This window comes from Zonotrichia leucophrys, chromosome 1 (genome assembly GCF_028769735.1).
Source record: "Zonotrichia leucophrys gambelii isolate GWCS_2022_RI chromosome 1, RI_Zleu_2.0, whole genome shotgun sequence".
Lineage (NCBI taxonomy): Eukaryota > Metazoa > Chordata > Aves > Passeriformes > Passerellidae > Zonotrichia > Zonotrichia leucophrys.
In genome coordinates, this window is record NC_088169.1 from 93,018,352 (window position 1) to 93,038,940 (window position 20,589).

A 20,589-nucleotide genomic window follows, 5' to 3' on the forward strand; every position below is an offset into this window, starting at 1 on the left:
ATGTTGAACATGGAAAAATTTCAGCTTGGAAATCATGATACAAGGAAGGAAAACTGAACTTGATAATGAGAAATGCCAGGGAACTCTATTGAAAAGTGGCTTTTGTTGCCACATCAAAAATTATAATAAGGTATCACATTGTAAAGCTCTTTAGTAAAATGAGGGTCTTTACAGCCTGCTGGGTATCTTCAGAACATAGATCAATCCATTGTGGGAAGTCACATCCTACAGATGTACAGATGCAGATGATGTTTGTCAGAAACAAAGCTGTGGCAGCATTTCTTAGTTTAGACACATCTTCAGTAGACCTACTAACCTAAAAACATTGTTGCTTCAGGCAAGGGATGGGCCTTTAAGAAAGTAAACTAGCATTCAAAATTAAATTGTCTACAAGTAAATTCACAGAGCCAAGGAATTTGGAACTACAACAGGAACTACAACTACTACAGGAACTGCTTTCCTGTAATGAGGTACTGAGGGGCCAGCATTTTATGACAGACATGACAAGCTGTGAAAAACCCTTTGATATATACAGTTTTATACACAAAATAACTAACATAAGGAACTTGCTTCAAGATTATAGACAGAGGAGAAGGCCCATTTTCAATTTCTCTGGTTTTTGTGTCCTATTCCTAGGCAGCATTGCCTGCAAATCTCCTTATGTTCACAAAAGCATCAGCCTTTTCTGGTTTTAACATTTAGCATGAAGAAGCTTCCAACTTTGTTTCTTATAGAAAAGGATGGCCCCCTCCTTGAGGAAACAGCAATGTTTTGCAAAGCACGATGCTTATTTGTAATGCTTTTTCTCTTGAGATGCTCTACACATGAAAAAAGCCCTGCAGCCTCTGTGGGCATTAGGTACCAAGCCTATTTTCACAAAACCAGAGAAGCAGTTAGGTTGGAAACGACCTCTGAGACCACTAAGTTCAACCTGTGACCAAACACCACCGTGTGAAACAGACCATGGCACTGAGCCGTGTCCAGACTTTCTTTGGACACCTCCACCGAGGATGACGCCACCACCTCCCTGGGCAGTCCATCCCAATGTCCAATTCCTCCTAATGTCCAATCTAAACCTCCTCTGGCACATCTTAAGGCTGTGTCCTCTTGTTTTGTCACTGGTTGCCTGGGAGAAGGGGCCAATCTCCAGCTGGCTACACCTTCCTTTCAAGGAATTCTAGGGAGAGAAGGTCAGCGAGGCTCCTTTTCCCCAGGCTAAACAAGCCCAGTTCCCTCAGCCACTCCTCGCAGGACTTGTGCTCCAGACCCTTCATCAGCTCCCTGGCTTTTCTCTGGACTCACTTTCAGCACTTTAGAGCTGCAGAAGAAGTCCTAGGTGACAACAAGCAAAGCCAAGAATAAGAATATCCAGCCTTGAATCCTGTCCCTAAGTGTAACTGCTAAACCAGATTTCCTAGGCACTAAGCGAGGGTCCCGGGAGCATCACATGAAACAACTCGAGCAGCAGCTGCTGAAAAGCAGAAATACACGTGTCCTTCCTTTCCCGGCCTCGCCCCTGCCCTGTCCTCCTCAGAGTCCAGCCACATCCCCACGCCCGCGCCGCTCTCCGGAGGCGGCACAAGATGGAGGCGGCAGGGCGAAGCCTTAGGAACTGCGGAGAGCGGCCTCGGGCTGCTGGACGGAGCGGGAGCACAAGCACCACCACGAAGGGAACGGCCGGGAAAAACCCCGAGGGGCGCGTTTGTCCCCGGTAGAGTCGCGATCAGCCGCCCCCAGGGCCGGGGCAGGGCAGGGTCACGATTAGCCGCTCCCAGGGCCGGGCAGGGTCCGGCCCGCAGCAACGCCCGGCCGCAGGGGCGGGACATTGCCGGCCCCGCCCGCCCGCCCGCCGTGGCCATGGGAACGGCAAGCGGGCCGGAGCCGCTGGTGGGGACGGGCTCCCGGCCGGACCTTCGGCTGCTCCTTCAGTACCGGGCCCGGTCGAGACAGCAGCGCCCCGCCCGCGGCCCGGCCCCGCTGCAGCCCCAGTACGGCCAAGCCGAGCCCTTGGGCGGCCGGGCGCCGGGAGTTGGGCGGGACGGGGCGTGAGGCCTCCCCCGCCCCAGGGACCCCCCGCCCCAGGGCCCCGGGGCCCTCGCCGAGCTCGGCACGAGGTGGGTGCCGCCCGAGCAGCGGGCAAGCGATAGGGGTGGCGGCTCCGGCGAGGCCGGGACCGTGAAACATTAGCTGGAGCAAAGCCAGCTCTGTGTCCCAGAGGGAAGCACCATGTACAGTATGGTATTTCCACTGATTACCATTCCACCATGCTTTCCTTTTAATGTTTCATGTCATCACAGTTTCTGTTTAAGTTGATGGTGCCTCCAAAGAAAGCTGATTTTTCTACTAGATTTTTCACCTGTATCTTCCACAGAGCAGTAGGATTTCGGTTCTGAGGCTCATTTGCATGATGGTGACATCTGTTTGATACAGAGACATATATATCAGTTCTTTCTTCCTAGTTTCTTTCATTCTCTCTTATAGACAGACTTTTAAAGAAGGAAGTGGAGCCTGATGATTCATGCTGATTCCTCAAATATGTAACTAGTTATGTTTGTTCAGTTGTCTTTCAGGCCCTCCGTACACACTGTGAAGTGAGAAGGACCCTCCAAAGTGCAATGTCCACGCTCAACTTGGTAGGTGTTGGCCAAAGACAGCTCACATATTCACCTTGTCTATTTCTGCATACACATGGGTGGAAACTCTGTCTTAGTCCTAAGCTGCTCCCTTAGAACAGCAAAATACAAAGCAGAGAAAGAAATTTTATCTAAAACAAGACAACATAGGGAGTAGCCATGATTGCTGGCCTATAGTGACTCTGTAGCACCAGCCTAGAAATACCCAGCTTCATGCTCTGAGTCATTTCCTGAGCTGTGTGTCAGTATTTGTAATTGTCTGTCTTCAAATACTCTTAATTATAGTTTGTATATGTTACTTAGATCTAATAAAATAAGTGGGCATCTTCTGGGCTGTTGTTCAAGCAGAGCTGTCAGTTCCTTACCTTGGGAGATACTTACACTACAGATCCATGTAGCCTACTTAGACTAAAATGAAATACCCAGTAACATCTAAGCAGCCAATAAAGACTGCAAATCCATGCTGGTTCTTCGTACAGAATTAGCAGAGTTCAACTTCCTAGCTAATCCTTACCTAGCTAGCCCATGGTTAGCTGTCAGTGTTCCCCTTAGCTAGTTTAGAAGCAGCTAGGGCATATCTCTGGGGGGTTCAGTCACACCTTCAGACAGCAGTGACTGATAGCTGCACAGGATGAACACAGGTAGAATGCCAGAGGAAAACAGACTTGATGCAACTGCACGATGAATTGGATTTTACACAGAGTCCTCCTGAAGCTATGCATGTGACTGGGGCTGCAAGACAGATATTCTGAACTCAGACTTCATTGCTGTACAGCAAGGAGAAAAGCCGTGAGCAGCTTTCCAACAATGGAGTCAAGGAGCATTTTTTTTTTTTAAGAATGTTGCTGGATATCTCTTACTACATTATCTCAGAATATTTCTTATATCTACACGAAAACAAATAAGTGTTTGTCTGCCTGTCCCTAGAGAGACAGAGCTGGGAACATTGTCATCAGGGAGACCCTTGCAACAATATGGCTGTGCCAACAGTTCAGGCCAGATGAAGTAAACAGGCATCCTGTCACTAAAGTTGCCATGTCACAGGTGTGTTGCATGTCAATGGTGTAGATGGGTGTGGTGGCAGACTGTTGTATAAAACACGTTTTAGAATCAATCAGCAAGTGTACAATGTACAATTCAAAACACTACATCCTTGAATTCTTAATCTGTAGCTTCACAATTTGGGATGGACAGAGGTTGTGATAGTATTAGTTCATAGGGTATTCCAAATGCTCAAAAGTTGAACTCCTTTTGAAGACAAATGGAACAAAAATGCAATTTTGTGCACAGCAAGCAGCTACTCATGGTAGGGTGCCTAGATCTTCATCAACTGACACTGTCTTACATTCTGGTGAGTATTTCTGAAATGTCACCTGTATGCATTTGAGTTAGCACCTGCTGAAATGAAAGGGGCAATTCACAACTCAATTCTGATTTTAGTCTGTACAGAAGCTCAAGCCAATAGAGCTACATCACTTATGATTGCAAAGATTTATTGGCAGCCATAAATTTAGCAATTTAAGGCATATCTACCCAGGGAAATTAGTCCTTAAAAGGAAGGGTGTAGATGTTTAATGTGATCATTTTTGTATGCTAGCTCCCTGAGTTATTTTTAACAAATGCTAAAATTGTTCCAGTATAAAATAATGTAACTTTACCCTGCAAGTGGAATATGTTACTTAATTTCTAGAGCACTAGAAATAGGAGGGAGTTACATGGGGTAATGTGCTAGAAGTTCACATCGCTGCACATTCACAGTTACTGCACACTAACTTCTTTATGTAACAAACCGTTAGACCTTTTGGTTTTCAGTACAAGTTTAGCACTGGAAAACAGCCAGAAGACAAATCTGTGCATCTGCTGCTAGTCTGGTATGCTCCACATCTTGAGAAGAAGCATCTAACTAGCTGACATCATTAGCATACGTATGCCGCCTTCTTTCCCCATCCCAAATGTGCAGTCCTGTAAATCACAGCAGGCTGGAATTCTGCTCTCTTTAGTGCTGTTTGAAGGGGCTAAATTGCAGCCTCTCTTCTTTGTGTCCACACAAATGCTAGGTGAAGGCATCGATATTCTGAAGCATGGCTACCGGAGTGATTCATTTTCCAGCCTGCAGTTTGTGTTTAAAGAGTGAAGATCCAGTGCCTGCATATATTGGTCGACAATGGAGGGCTCAGCAGCGCCTGGAGGCTCTTCAGCGCCTTGCTGTGTAAGTGTTCTATGGTTGGACAATTTAAAACAAACACACAAACAAAACCAACAAAAAGCCATGCACACTGAAGTGGAGATGACTGCAATTTGCTCCTACTTATATCTCCCTTGAAATTAAGAGATTGCAGCTGTTGTGGAGTATGGTTACCCATCTGTTTCTTACAGGGTGGATGTTGCACATTCCTTCATCCCTGAGCTATCTGCTTTGCAGCGGTTGCCATGAAAAAGAAGAGAGTTATTTCAATCTCTTACAGATCAGAGGAGTTATGAAGACTTCAGTGACTCATGTGTGTTACTTCAGTGGGAGCTCTTTGATTTTAGTCCCGTGCAATTGCAGCTGGTTAGGTTGCTTTTGCTGTTCCTTCCAGAGTCTGTGGGGCCTGAACCAGGGCGCCACATTTTTAGTGCACGGGTTTCTTAGTTGAGCTATCTCCTGGTGTCTGGGCTTTGATTTTGATTTGGGTTCTGATTCAGCAGATATTAAAAAAAAAAAAAGTTTATGTGTTTTGCCACACCACAGGTTTTTTAACTCCTCTTGTAGCTGTATTCAAGACTGCGGGCATCAGCCTAGGTTTTTGTCTTCAAAGGTTCTTTCTGCTTTAAACAACTGACTTTAGACCATGGGCTTTTCAGATGGTGCTTGCTCTGGGGCTGCTGGTAACTGAGTTCTGCCATATGCCAGATAATAATCAAAGATGCTCAAGAGTGATACAGTGGATTTCATACCTGGTTTTGTTCAGTTTTAAAGACATATTCTTCTCATTACCATAATAAAAATATAAAATTTGGAGTATTTTTTTCTTAATACTATTTTCAGTGTTTCAGACTGTCCCAGTGCATGAGTACCTCAGTCACTTCTTACATTTTGCCTGCAATTCTGTAACAGCTTGACACCTGCACTGCTTTAAAGTTAATTTACATTTCAACAACATGTATTTGCAAAATGTCTTGCAATTAACAAAAAATGAGAAATACATCCCCTGTGTTTCAACCTGCACTGATTGACAGTGATGCTGATACGGAAGACAGAATATTTCCCAGCTGTCTTCTCAGTAGTTGCATTGCCTCTGCAAGGTTACTGGGAATAAATGCTCATTTATTTCAGCAAAGTCAGCAAATATAAGTCAAGGACATGCAAGAGGCAGGATCTGTGGAATAAAAAGGGCTATTTCCCTGGGTTGCCATTGTGCCTATAACTATACCATAACAGGATGAACGGTTTATGCTAATAAAGTTAGATCATAAGAATAAGTGCCCACCTGTGCTGAATGAACCACAAATCCATCTGGATGGAGCAACAGTCTGATATGTAAAGAGTCAGCTAATGGAACTAGCCATCAGCTCAATTAACTCATTTGAATTACAAACACAACCTCACAATAATAGGTTGATTAGTGCTGAGCAAGTATATCAGGTTACGACACTGCATCTCAAAATATTCCCTACTCTTTTCTTATGTGATGTGACTGAAAGCCTTGGGAAGAGATGACTTTAAACTTACCTTGGCAGTAAATTGTGTGTCACGGGAGGTTAATGAAGCATCTCGCTCGAAGCTTTCCTGTGGCAGGTAGCCATACTGTGCCTCCCCAGATTCCACAGCACAGTTTGCAGGAATTAGATGAGGGCTTGGATGACAACAGGTCTCAGCATGTAACCCTCTGTTTTGATCTCAGCTGTCAAGCAATGTTAAGTATTGTTAATTGTATCTCTGTAAATATTCCTTTGTACTTAAAATCAGGCGTCAGCAACCAACCCCAGTACCCACAAGCCCGTACATCTTGAGGTCAGAATTCATACAAGTTGCCAAAAATGGTTTTATAGAAAACCTGGCCTTCAGGACTTGCCTTGTACATAGCTCAAAGAAATAAATCATCATAGAATGGCCTGGGCTGGAAGGGACCTTAAAGATCATGTAGTTCCAACCCCCTTGCCATGGGCAGGGATACCTTTCACTCAGAGTTCTGTCCAGTGTGGTCTCAAACACTTTCAGGGATGGGGCATCCACAGCTTCTCTAGGAAGAACTTCTATTTTTTGTCTTTAACAACTGTGCAGGTTGAGAAGAGCAAGAATGGAGTATAAAGCAGTTGTTAAATCAAATAGCAATCCTGATTAATAACTTTCAAATTTCTCAGTTCTACCCATTATCTCACTGACTGCCTTAATGAGGTTTTCCATATAATCTTCCAAAGCCTTAAAGAAGACTCTTCAGGATGTTACAGTGAAAAATTTAAACCATCTGCAAAATTTAAATTCAAAATGGGGAAAAAAAAAGAAGTGTTCTTGCAAAAGATATGGTTGTTCCAGAATAGATTTTGAAACATTCCCATGATTGTCCTAATTTTTCTCCTTTACTGGAGAACTCAAATTGAAATTGCTGATTCTAAATTTTTAAACATTTGCTCAAAATCTCTTTACCAACTTTTCAAACGTAGAAAGTGTATTCTCCTTTGCTCATTCTGTCTTTACATGTCCTTGGAAACTGTTTCACTCTTAAGACAATAAGCCTGTTTCCCCCACTTCCAATAAAAGTGGTTTCCTGTACAAAGTAAAGCATGTACAAGTGGTTAATGCTTTTCATAACAAGCTCAAAAGTTTTAATAAAGGCAGTAAAGATCATTTCCTGACCACACATAGTGGGAAATAAAGTGTCAAACTGTTTTGCTACATAGGTAAATGTGAAGAAACCAAAATAAAATTGCTTGTATAAGTGTGAGGCTTGGGGGGAATTTGTAATGTGCATGTTGGATAGTGCAACCAGAGGGGAGAGAGAAAAAAAAAGGCATAAGGAAAAAATATAACTGCTCTGAACGTACTTTCTAAATGATGTCCTGTATTTTGGCTTTCAGAGGTCAGTCTTCTCCTCATCTGCCTCGGGTTGTGTATGAAGATCCTGAAGTTAATGGAAGGAATCGCTACAAATATTTTACACGGTAAGGAATGAACTGATTTAAAACAGGGTTCAGCTTCTTTCTGTGCATTTTCAAAAGCACCTAAATAAAGGCCAGAGCATTATTTTTTTCTGTATTTTCTGTCAGTACTTTGATCAGTTCTTTGATAAAATAAAAAATTTTAATAGTAACCAGGTCTTAAAACACAAGGTCTTTCTAAATTCACACTATGACAGAATTTTCAGTTATGAGTTACCATGTAAGCAAATATATCAGACATTCTGTACTTAATAAGAAAGCTTTGGGCTGTAGATCATCCTGCAGAGGAGGAAGATATTTACAAAGGCAGTGTGGTTCTCCAGACCCCTAGAAAGGTGTTTTCTTAAGAAGGAACCCTTTAACTCCGAGTTTCTTCCAGGAGCAGAAAGGGAGCAAAGGGAAGCCTTGATTAACTTTTCATCCATGTCCCCTATTGCAGGACTGCTCTGCTCCTTCCACAAGGACATTGTAGGTCAGCAATGGACTCAAGATCTGAACCAACAGCTACCATATAGGATTCTTGGCTTAGTGACATACACTTTGAATTGAAGTCACTATTTTACTCAGCAGCTATTGGCTGCTATATCCACTTTAAATATAAAAAAATTGCAAAGTTTAATAAGTTGAAGTGTATTATTGCTCCTTTATCAACAGTTTTAAAAGAACAAAGATGATGTTATCTTCTGCAATGTGAAATTAGCTTCAAAGTCTCCCAAAGGCTAAGGGAAATCGACAGAGAACTGCAATATGCAAACTATAAGAATGCCAAGGAAGGAATTATTAATATGTAGTTGAGCCCAAATCACTTTCAAGATACCTCATAAAGTATTGCAAAAAATGAAACAATAAAACTAGATAAGTCCAAACCAGCTTATCAGCTAATTGTAGGAGTGAATTTCAGGATTTCAAGCAGTTATTAAAAAAAAACACTACTCTTTCAAAAGAGTGAAAGTGAAGTAAAAAAGTAAGATACTTAGTGAAACATACACAAAATAATGGGAACACACTCAAAACTAACTTTAGTAATTGTCTTGTTTTGCAACTCCAATTTCTGCTTTGACTTACAAGAATAACACTCAGTCCTGGTGTTTATTGGTGAAACTGTAAACTCTGTTCCTCCTTGGCTATGAAAGAGTTCTTTAATATTTAGGCACAATTCTTAAACATGCAACTAACAGAACCACAGTTATGGAAAATCAGTATTAACTCCACTGAATTTAGTGGATTGCATTTTTTCTGAACCTTAATGATCTTTTAGGCTCCTCCTTGTTGTCTTACTTTCATTCTCTCTCTTCAGACCTCTCAGCTTTTCTAGGCTGCTTCCAGCAGGTGTTCCAGAAGCTGCTGCTGATACAAAGAAAGGGTAAGTAGTAAGACTTTTAGAAAATTACTGTTGTAGTGGGTAACATCTCACCAGAAAAAGATCAGGAAGCGATTTAGCTGTTGACCACCATTTTTCATAATGAACGAACAGGAAAAGCTTGTTAAGAGGTAAAGTGCTGCTCTCATCATTGAGAATTCTAGAGGAAATAGATGATGGACTGTTTCAGAATTTGCTTGCAGTATATAAGAAGTGCTTTGTGAATAAAGGATGTGCCTCTAGTGTGTTAAGACTGTGAGGCTTGAAAGAGAAAGCTTGGTGTCTCTGAATTCTAGAAGAGATGCCATTGCCAAGATTCTCTAGTAGAGCAATATTGTTGGAAAGTCTTCTGATATTTTATTACAATCTCTGATAGATGCAGTGCTGCTCAGAGATGTAGAGCATCAGTAATGTACTCTAATGTGGTTTTCAGAGAGTATCAAATTTTGAGGTCACATAAAAAAATTCACTTCCTGGTAGAGTTAATGGAAATTGCACATGCTTATATCAGAATTAAATTTTTATTCTGTAATTGTTGGGAAGAGAAACATATAAACTAAATTGAAGCAGTCCTACTTCATGTTACTTCGACAATTTTGTGTCCATTAAATGCAATGCTTTAGAATGGATTGGTAGGGAAGATGTGTATGTAATAATCATGAGAACTGAAACTAGAAGATTTCTGGATTATTTACTTAAGAAGGGTATTTCAGACTCAGTGTAGCCTCAGTCTGCTTTTACCAAAGATAATGGAGTCACCATCAACGGGAGTCATGTTAAGATAAACGGAAACACATTTAAGACTCCCACCTTTGACTGACATGTTTCTGGTTTGTTTGCTTGGAGTTTTCTTTAATGACTGTGACCAATCTTCCATCTTGCACCTCTTTCTAGGAGAGAGTCGCGTACCCTGTCAGCTGCAGAGGATGCAGCGGATGCAGGGGATGCAGGGGACAGCCAGGTCCTCAGCCTCTTGTTCCGAACCCTGGGGACACAGACAGATTACAGGGATGGTGAAGCACAGACAGATCCCTATTCCCCTGAATATATAGTCCGCAGTGGCTCAGTCCCTGAAATTCTGGCACTTGCTACACTCACTTGGGGTGAGTTGTGAAATTAAGATAAATTAAAATAATCATGTCACCTCTTTAGCAGGAAGTTCTTTTCTTTTCAATGTCAGGCTATTGCCAGTTTTGGTGGTCTTTTGTGTGCATTGGGGCAATTATTTTGTCTGTTTCTAAAATAAGTATGATATTTCACTACTTAATGGTTCTAGGGCATTTCATGAAGGGTTTTGAAGACCATTCAATATAAAAAGGTCATGTTTCACGAATGGGAACTAGGAGCAGTTTTTCCATTAACCCACTGTTCTTCAGCTGCTCTGAGTTTTGAACATCATTGCAAAAAAACAGGATGAAGACTGCTGCCCCAGAACATACTTGTGATCCTCAACTCCCAGTGTCTCACCTGTAACAATGATGGACACGGCACATGCCAAAGAAAGTGTTCATTCTCAGAAAGTATCTTCCTAGAAAAGCTTTTCTCCCTTTGCAGCCTGCAGTAGAAGAATGAAGTGCCAGTGTTTGTGTTCACTGAACTGTAGCAACTGCAGCTCTTACCACGCCTCGTACTGTAGAATCTCGCTGGCCTTAGAAGTATTTACTTCTGGCTTTTGACAGTTCTGCTTGTGTTTAGTACATGGTCCTGTACCCATCCAGCCCTCTCACACTTTTTGGTGGTGGCTATTTTTAGGATTTGCCAATTTCCCAAAGAGGTAATGCTTCTTGTCCCTGTAAGGTCGGGGGCTGCCAGCAGGACAAGCTGAGATGGAGATTATTGACCGCATCCGGGAAAAACGCGCTTGGGAAGCAGCCCTGCCACCCATGGACAGTCCCTCAAACATTGCAAAGAGGTTGAAGATGATGGAGGCTATGGAAAGGAAGGAGTGGGCCTATAGAGAAGCGGAAATAGATAAGTAGGAGTCCACTTATGCTCTTTTATTTCTTTTAATTATTTGCTGAGTAGAGGAGGAGCAAGAAGGTTTAGGGGATTGGCTGAAGGGTACAACAAGCCTTCTAATTCTGTGAAAGTACCCTGATTTTGGGAAGGGATATTTTTCTTAAATTTAGTCTCCAGGTCTGCTACCATAATATATTTTACCAGTGCTTAATTCCCTTTTTAAAATGAAAGATTGAATATGAGAAATGCAATATGAGCTATTTGTAAAGGTACGTAGGATTTGATGGTGACAGCATTGCACAGAACACTGCAGAGTACACTCAATACTGCCTGACCTTTTCTTTCCTTGCAGGTTGCAGAAGGTTCAAATGGAAGCCTTTAAGAAGCTGCTGCAGAGGCGAGAGGAGAATCGGAATGAGCTGAATGCCATGCGCTTGAACGACCACTGGGAAAATCATCAGAAGGCTAAAGAAGAGAAAATGAGAAAGATTCAGCATGACTGTGCATTGAGTAAGTCTGAAAGACAGGAAGAGAAGGGTATGAGACAGTTTTCAGACAAGCCATTTCCATTTTCACAAGGTTACCATCCATTCAAAATGAAATAGGTTGTATCCACAATATCAATGTGCATGGCCAGCATTTGGTTTGTCATGTTTTTATTTTATCTAGCAAAAGCTATTGTGAATTTACAAAGACTTGGCTTTTATAGAACTATTTGTGTGAACTGTCTCACATTTGTATTTCCTTTTCAGTGCTCAGGAAACTGATAGCTAAGAGGAAGAATTGGATGGGAAAGCTGGAGAGACGAGATATCATCAGAGAGTATAAAGACTTTGGATCACAAACATATGCTCCTTTGTCTCGAATTGGCTTTTTCCCAGACAACAATTTTGACTACTATGCGGTAAAAAACTACTATCTTAACACCTTTGCAGGTAAGGCATTTTGGAAGACTTGAGATAATGCCAAAATTCAAGTTTCCCTCCCCATCACTCCACTACTTAACCACTGTTTGTATTAAAATCCTTGTATATATCATAATCTTTCTTCATATTATAATCTTAGGATTGTGTGAACTGGAAAAATCTGCCCCGCCTTCTTTCTTCCCGATCAAGATTAAAGCTCCAAAACCTAAATGCCATATCACTAAGACTGGCTATATTAAAAGGTCAGGAAGACTAGAGGTAGTCCTGAAACAAGTTCACGAGGTATGAACACATGTCAGTTCCTCTTAGATTTGAGCTGCTCATAAATGCAATTGGGAAGATGTGTAAGCTTCTTCCCATTTTTCTGTACTGAATTCTTATTCTGTAAAACAGCTTCTAGGACAGAATGAATCAAACATGCAGACTATTTCAGGCTTGACCAGTGCTGCTCTGATACTCAGCCCATCAGTACTCTCACTTGTGCTTCTGCTCCAATCCTATAGTCAACAAGTACAAACAAATCTGTCTTCCTACAGATCAGGTATTTGGATTGGAAAATGTTATGTCAATTTGAAATTCCCACCCTTTTCTCATTCTTATTTCTTCATTTTATAATACACTACTGCCTACACTGTCAAGCTTCCAATAATTAAAGAAAGCAAATCTGGATTCGTATTCCAAAAATGTTGTACATTATTTTAAAAGTACATTTTAAGTACATATTGTAAAAGCATCTGTAGCAAAGCAAGATTAAAATGACCCCACTCATAAAATCAGGTCACTATGGTGGATGTATATCACTGTTCCCTAAGAACGGCATCTGATTTGCAAACATGCTAATAGCATTTTGCATATCTTAATTTATCACAACTGTTCATGCAGATGAGGTGTCCATATATGCAATTAACCACCAAAGAAAGAAGTGCCTCATTTGCATCTACAATCACAATATTTGTAAATTACATGTACTTTTAAGTACACTTCTTGTGATGCTGTTGAGGGTTACCTTCATGTAAAATCAGGAATATTCTTGGCTGGCTTCTGTGTCTTTGGAAAATAGTGACTCTCATATGTAAAGTTTGGCAAGTTTCACTTACATTTATATATATATATATATACACACACTTCTTTTGTTTTAGTGTAATGCAATAGTAATGTCAAAGCAGACAGTAATCTGCTATTGCTGAATTTTAAATTGAAATCTTGGTCTGAAAAATCAGTCATATTGTCTCAAATTTAAATTCTGCTGGATCTTGTAAAGATGGAGTATTGCATTTCATTATTATCCAGAAAGAAACTTTCAAAAAAAAATCTTGAGTGCCACAGGAATTGTTCAAGAGTAAGGACAAAACTCGTAGTTTTAAAGACACAGAAGTGTTGAAGAGATTTGAGTTTGGGTGGGTATTCATTAAATTCAAGAAGTAATTGTGTAATATGCATCATAACAGGGTTCTCATTGTCAGCAGAATGTTAGTCCAAGCTTTTGGAGCTGAATTCCAGTTACAGCACTTGTATTCTGTCTGTATAAAATACTCCTCATTGTTTGAAAGACTGTGGTGAAGTGTCTAAACTGCAGCCGCAGAGAAGAAGTGTGAGCAGCCAAATGCTGGCTGCTCACACAATAATGTCTCTTCAAAGAAAAACTGGTGGACAAAGGAAGATGGAATGCAGAACAAATGCAGAAAATTCAGCACATTTTTTTTCTCAAATTGGTGTAGATCCCTTGGTCTGCATTGAGTTATAGCAACTGGGAGGCTAACATAAGTAATACTCATTTCCCCACCACAAAAATGCCAAATGTATATTCTTTTAAAATCACAAACTGTTTCCTTTGCAGACAAAAATTATAAAATAAATCCATTATGCAAAATTTAACTGCTGCTTTTAGATCTACAGAGAAAGACACCAGACTGGTTGGTCCAGACAAGCAGAAAGTACTGACACTGAAACACCCAGACTGCCTCCACTGTTACATTTAAACAAACCTTCTGTTCAGAGAATCAAGAAATGACTGCCCCAATTAGCTGTTGAGCTCTGTGCTGCTGTTCCTGGTCACTTCTCCCATCAGAGGCTTTTGTTTCTGAAGTTGAATGGCTATAGCATGTTCTGGCTTGGCAGAGCCTTGCTGACAGGCCCAGCTCAAATGCTGCTGGAGCTGTCAAAAACAGAGCAGTAAAGCATGCAGAGTACTTGCATTAACAGAATTTAGGACAATCCTCCCTGAGAGGAGCTCTCTGACCACTAGGAATAAGCAGTCCCAATTGTGCCAACAAACCTCCCATCACACAGCAGAAAAGAAGTTTAAAGCAGATAATTGGGGATCATCTTACAAGGGCACTGTGTTGCTTTGCTTTATTTCTATAGCTGAGTAGCCAGATCAGTTTTCTATTCTAAAGCTTTATTTTAATGCTCTCCTAGCACACTTAATCCATAAATTCTCTCCCATAATCCTAGAAATAAAGTGGAATCCTAGAAAATTCAGAGTACATGGAGATCTAGGTCTACAATGAGTTTTTAATTTTTTTCCTGGATTATCTAGAGGCAAGTGACAAATATAGGAGAAATGCTAGATACTGACCTCAGAAGTAATTAGTTTTAATAAAGGAAGTTGTCAAGGCTTGCTTCTCTGGCCAAACACGAGGAAAGATGGATGAGTTCTCCTCATTATATTCCTTTTTGTTTGCCATACTGAGGGTGTTCCTAAGCTTAATGCTTTTTAGAAGGGATAAGCAATAATCCAGGTAACTACAAAAAGGATCTGTGTCCTCCTAAGAATGAGAGCTGCTTCTTTCAGACATGAAACTAAGCCAAAAGGAGGGATTTTAGAAGCAAACTTCTTTTAGGACCATCCTGAAACCTTTTGCAGAAGTATTATGTACACTCAGTAATCTTTGAATAATTCTGTAAAATAAGAGAACATGGCAGAAACAGAAGTGACCCAAAATTTACAGTAAAAACAAAAATCTTTATTTTAAGCCAGATCAGTAAAAGGATTAAGAAGGGTAGTTCCTAGCCAGCACAGCTAGCAGTGCTTTAAGAGTGCAAGTGAGCCATTATATAGACAGCCTAGTATGAAAATCCAAGACATTAAGGACATAACACCCCAATACACATAACTACTGCAGGGAGTAAATGCAGCTAGGTATAGTGAATGCACCAAGGAGTGGAGGAGGTGGCAGTGCAGAACAATACATGACTTCAGGCAGACCCTCTGTGCTCTGGTGGCTCAAGAGAGATGAAGCATCAGGTGGTTCCAGTGTTGTATCAAGATGAGGTCAGAACCAGAAACTTCTCACCTCAGCATTAAGTGCAATTCTCACCATGTCTGTTTTCCTTCATCCGGTTGCTGGAACGAGGTAGAGAAGTAGAGGGGCCAAGAATGTCTCTGGAGAAAATCTCTGCCAACTTCAAAGCATACGAAAGGCTGTTTAAGCAGTTCTTTCTTCAAGAACAGATCTCCACACAGGGTTGGTTGGCTCATGCTCAGACAGGCTCTGAGAGCTTTTATGTCAGTCTTGATCAGACAAGATGCAGCAGCCAGCCTGCATTGCTGAGCAGGTTGGCAGCCTGTCCTCAGTGATCCTACCTGAAAGGAGGCTGCAGCCAGGGGGAGGTTGGCCTCCTCTCCCAGGCAGCCAGTGACAGGACAAGAGGGCACAGTCTTAAACTGAACCAGGGGAGGTTTAGATTGGAATTAGGACGTGAAAAAAAAGACAGACTCAGTGCCATGGTCTGCTTGCCATGGTGGTGTTCAGTCATAGGTTCAACTCGATGATCTCAGAGATCTTTTCCAACCTCACTGATTCTGTGATTCTGTAATCCCACAATTTTCATTTGTGAGCAAAGAGGAAGAAGGAGAACCATGACTCCATACTTTGTGCTGTACACAAAAATCAAATATACCTAGGATCTTGTGGAATGGAGAGGATCACAGAGAAGATAATGGAGGAATCTAAAGAATAGATTGAATGCTTTCTTTGAATGGAGAGTTGCTTCTTAAGCTGTTCAGAACAGAAGAGTTCTGCTCCTCTCAGGAGCTGGCTGAGAAGCCAAGGTGTATGGTGAAAAGCATGAGTGTCATTTGCTGTTCACTGCGTTTGCCAGGAGAATGGAAAGGAGATTACTTTTGTTCTTCCACTGTCCAGTCCAGTCAGATCCTGCCTTGACTCTGAAGCTGCTACCTGAATAAAGGAATGTAGTCTGTATCAGGAAAATTGGAGTATGATATGTAGACAGTAACATTTGGTGTATGTTGCTCAGAAATTTAGCACTTTTAGCTTTTAAAATCAAGTATTTTTGTAGTGATTCTTGAGTCCTGGTGTCTCTGTTTCCAAAAATGAGAACTTGTTAAGTTGGGCAGAACCAGTTTAGGCAAACCCCCTATATTTTCTTTTTCTTTTGTTAAATCTTAAAATCATTTAAAGCATCAGATTAGGGAAAGTAAATGGTAAGCATTTTTTTTTTACTTAGTAAAGATAGTCAAGCAGGCACTAGATATTGTTGACATGAAAACATAAAGCCACTTCTAAGAACTGCAGTATATCTCAAGTCAGCATTAATAAGGAGTCCCTCTTGTCCAAATTAATCATAGATTTTTCTGTCTTTAAAAGTTGTTAGTCTGGTTATATTTTGTTATTCTGGTTAGCAGGAAACATTTTTGGAGGCCACAGTTTTATTAGGAAAATTCTTATGAATGCAAGATTGTACTAATAAACATAGTAGCCATTGTTTTCAAGAGAGTCACAACTTCAGCAGCTTTTTCTTTCTGCTTCCCTTGCCCTGCCATGCAAATCTCCTTATAAATCTCTGTTATAATCTTCATGCTAGGGAGCTCTAAGGTCTCTACATACAAAACACAGTTCAGAAAATCTCTCAATATTTTTGAGCTATAACCATTTCACATGGCTGAAAAGCAGTTTAGAGGCTCTGATACTTCCATTATTAACACAGACTATTTAAGAGGCTTTCAATAGGAAAGTATTTTATCCCCTCCACCTAGAAACCTCTTTTCTGGAGCAATTCATTATCCTGACCTGAAAGATCAGATCCTACATGCAAGAAGGGTTTTTGTACAATGACTACTGGAGTTTCAGAACTTCATTAATTTCACAATTAAATTCTGTACAAATGCCATCATTTTCCTGTTACTGGAGAGCTAAATTCAGCATTGAACTTTTTTCTTAAGTTTTTCTTTTGATTTCCCTCCCTGGTGCAATACTGTATTTGAACCTTTGAAAGAGAGAGAGTGAAAAAAGAAAAAGGCAGACTTTCCCTTGCCAGAATATGATCTTTCAATAATAAGGCTAAAGATCCAACCATACAGTAGTAGGATTATAGTTTTGAAGGAACTTTAAATGGACATACTCCCTTGCCTTTCTGTGCAAGCCAAAGTGTCATGTCCTGCAGCAGTCATGCAGTTGGAAATGCTTATCTGAATATCTAGTTCTAAGGGGCTGGTGGTGGGAAATTGGCAGGACTTGGGCTTTTTAAACAGTTTGAAAAGGTCTTGAAAGAGCTGTGCATGTGGTGGTACTTCCAGTCTAGTCTGCTGACAAAGTGTGGCATCTGCTGCAAGCAAGATAAACCTACACTTAATGGGCTTTTGCATTTTCTTGGTAGAAGGAAATTTTTGGACAAGACAGTTTCTCTTTTGCCCCCAGTTCACCTGTGCAGTTGCTGTGTGTGCCATGGGGCTGCTGGGCAGTTGTAAATGAGCAGAGCAGAGTTCCAAAACATATTTTGCTAGGAAGGGGTCATTTGGTTCAATCTTGTGCAGTAATAGCTTATCATACAAAGACATTTCACTGTCACAGAACAGTGACAATACCCTCTTCGAGTGACTCCATAAAACCTCCCAAATGCACAATATTTCTAAACCACAGTAAAAAGAATTAACTATCATTAAAGGAAAATAGTTATAGCATTCCTAGAAAATTAATTATTTGAGAATTAGAGATGAAGTTCATACCCATTTTAGATTATTTTAGGTGACTCACAAGTGCTGATGACTTATTGGTAAATACAGTAAAATAACTCCTGCTTCTTTCTTACATATGATTTTTGACATTCCCATCAATGGCTTCTGACCAACCAATAACCTTGTCTACTGACTATGGTCAGTTTTTCAGTTGATCTACAGGAAGAAGTAGAAGCCACAGGCCTGCAAAGCTTTCAGCTCCCTGTAGTCAGTGTAGTCAGCATCTAGAGGACTGGCCTGGTTATGTTGTTCTATCTACCCACATTCATATTAAATTGGATGTCTTTTGCAGGAACTTCTGGAGAAGAAAAAAGCCAAGGAGCCAAAGAAGCCTCCCCCTGTCTGTGAAAAAGTAGAAAGCCCTGTTCCTAAACCACCCACTCTAATCCTGGAAAAACCATCAATTGTAAGTGAGCTGGTTTTAGCATTTTCCCCTTTTGATCCCTGATTGTTTCCTACACAGTTGTTAAAGGAATGCCAAGGGAATGAAAGAAGGGAGTTTTATCTTTTTTGTGTGCATCCCTGTTAAAAATAGCCATCATTGTTTCTTAAGACTCTCTTGGTCTCTATTCTATAAGGATACTGGCAGCCAAAGATTTGAAAATAATTTACAGTATCTGTTGGCCAAATCCTGAAGTAAATTTTATTTTAAAAAGACAAAAATTAGTAGACATGTTATTTTCTTGTTCTTGGGGGACAAAAAGGCATCATCATCATCTTCATCATCATTATTATTATCATTGTTATTCAGTAGTTTCCAACCTTCTGATCTGACAACACTATCATAATCCAGTGAGGCAATTAAGTTTAGACTTACTGAAGTCAGAGAGGCATTGGCTGCTTAGCACTGAGCATGCACTTCATTAATTTTCTGGAGTGGAGCTCTTGTCATCATGCAGGATGCAGTGTTTGATGAACATGCACTAGTTCACAGATAATGATTCTCCTGCAGAGATTGAAACAGCAGTAATGATGTGTCATGGGGGCTGTGATATGCTGTAGGAAAAAATTACTTTTCAGGGGAGCTGCAACTTCCTTCCCTTTGTTAAAGTAACGGACTTAAGAGCTGGTTGCCTCAGTGGACTGTTTTGTCTTCTAACTAACACCATTTTCATGATGTACTAAGAATCAGACAGAATTACTGTTTAAACTTGTGAATTTAAGAGTCACACAACCATGAAAGTGAAGAGAGAAAGTCTTATTAAATCATCCATGCTGCTGTGTTCCTTTGTGCAGTATGATGTTCTATGTTTTATGCAGTCTATTTTAAGATGACTGGAACAAGAATTTTTTATCTCCTTGGGGAGAGCTTTTCACAGCTTTACCAACTTCTAAGCATTAGATACTGTATTGCAGTGGTGGGTTTACACTGTTTAGGCTTACCAGTTTGACAGATTTTTAAGTACTTTGAGGTAACATGTAAAGAAATCAGAAAAAGTTTTCTACCACTTGTAGCCATTCTTGAGTGTGATCACAGATTATAGTTGGGTGTTTTCTTTTTAAATTCCAATACAATAGAATTCCATCTTCATTAATTTTGTCAACATTTGGTTTATTTTCAAGAATTTTTATGTGTGAACACATAAAAGATGGAGCTCTCCAGTGAAACTCCCTCTGTAAAATCAGGCCACTTGAGCCACTGAAGAGCAGCCCTAACATCTCCTGCCTTGCCAAATCCAAGTAAGGTTTCTCCTACCAGGTGGCTGTGAGGAGCACTACAAACAAGGCTCTTCTGTGTTGTTAATGCTTCTCTTCCTGCCATACACCCATACAAGTACCAACTGCTAAATGCTTCCCACTGGAACTGAGGGTCTTGGAAAGAAACTGTGCCAGGATGAAGTGGAGAGAATGGAGACTGCAGGCATCCACAGCTTCTCTCCCCGGTCATTTCTAATGGACTTAATAGCCACAACAAGCTCACAGAGCACCTCTGAATTCCTTCATTACTTTAAAACTTTCTTCCAGCCTCCTCTAGTTTGCAGCCATCTCCTAGATTCTTCTATATCCTTTTTTTTTTTTTTTTTTTTTTTTCTGCAGGGCATGATAGCTTTTCATCTCCCCTCATTCTTTCCTTCTGGTCTGTAGCAGGCAGATGGACAAGCTGATGATTACACTTGCTAAGGCATCATTTGCAGCATTCAAAAACAGAAGTACAGAAAAATGCTCCTCATAAAAATCCAAACCTAATCTTAGTATCACACCAAGCAGTTTGGCTTACCAGTATGTGTGCCATCACCATCTCCAAAACTGTCCTGAAGGGATTTCACACTGTAGCCAGGTGATGTGGTAGAGTTTAGCTCTCTAGGACTGGAAATTCATTCCTTCTTTCCAGAGAAGAAGAACATACCAAATCACAAGTCCTCTCACTAGTTCTGCTTTCCTCCTCCTGAGTGCTGGTGTGGAAAGGCAGGAATGATTCCTTTTGCATTTGGAAAACTTAATCTTCAACACCTAAGAAAAAACAGATAACTAAGATTCAAGCCCACACAACTTCTCTCATCCCACACTCTTCCCTGTTTTTCCAGCACTTCTTAAATACCACATGTCAATGCAGACCTCATAGGTTCTTTATTTAAAAAAACATGCTTCCAGTTT

At 40.7% G+C, this 20,589-nt stretch overlaps 1 protein-coding gene and 1 long non-coding RNA gene across 4 annotated transcripts in view; one reads left to right on the forward strand and one right to left on the reverse strand.

The window, feature by feature from the left end:
- The first annotated feature begins 1,890 nt into the window (after positions 1-1,890).
- The window catches only part of CFAP91 (cilia and flagella associated protein 91), a 30,156-nt gene continuing 11,457 nt past the window's right edge, over positions 1,891-20,589 (forward strand). For 2 of the 3 annotated variants that reach the window (XM_064702712.1, XM_064702722.1), the window contains exons 1-11: positions 1,891-2,114; positions 2,560-2,633; positions 4,691-4,842; positions 7,692-7,775; positions 9,070-9,135; positions 10,027-10,235; positions 10,930-11,107; positions 11,444-11,601; positions 11,844-12,026; positions 12,157-12,299; positions 18,287-18,400. In XM_064702712.1, coding sequence (XP_064558782.1) covers positions 4,715-4,842; positions 7,692-7,775; positions 9,070-9,135; positions 10,027-10,235; positions 10,930-11,107; positions 11,444-11,601; positions 11,844-12,026; positions 12,157-12,299; positions 18,287-18,400 — 1,263 coding nt within the window. In that variant the 5' untranslated portion in view covers positions 1,891-2,114; positions 2,560-2,633; positions 4,691-4,714. Of the gene's footprint in view, positions 2,115-2,559; positions 2,634-4,444; positions 4,559-4,690; positions 4,843-7,691; positions 7,776-9,069; positions 9,136-10,026; positions 10,236-10,929; positions 11,108-11,443; positions 11,602-11,843; positions 12,027-12,156; positions 12,300-18,286; positions 18,401-20,589 lie in introns of those variants that run through there. The other variant, XM_064702732.1, reaches the window with a different exon arrangement.
- LOC135442668 (uncharacterized) lies at positions 9,983-20,424 on the reverse strand. The gene is made up of 3 exons (XR_010438701.1): positions 20,213-20,424; positions 11,427-11,556; positions 9,983-10,117 (listed from the first exon to the last, which is right to left on the reverse strand). It is a non-coding gene; the product is annotated as an uncharacterized LOC135442668 (long non-coding RNA).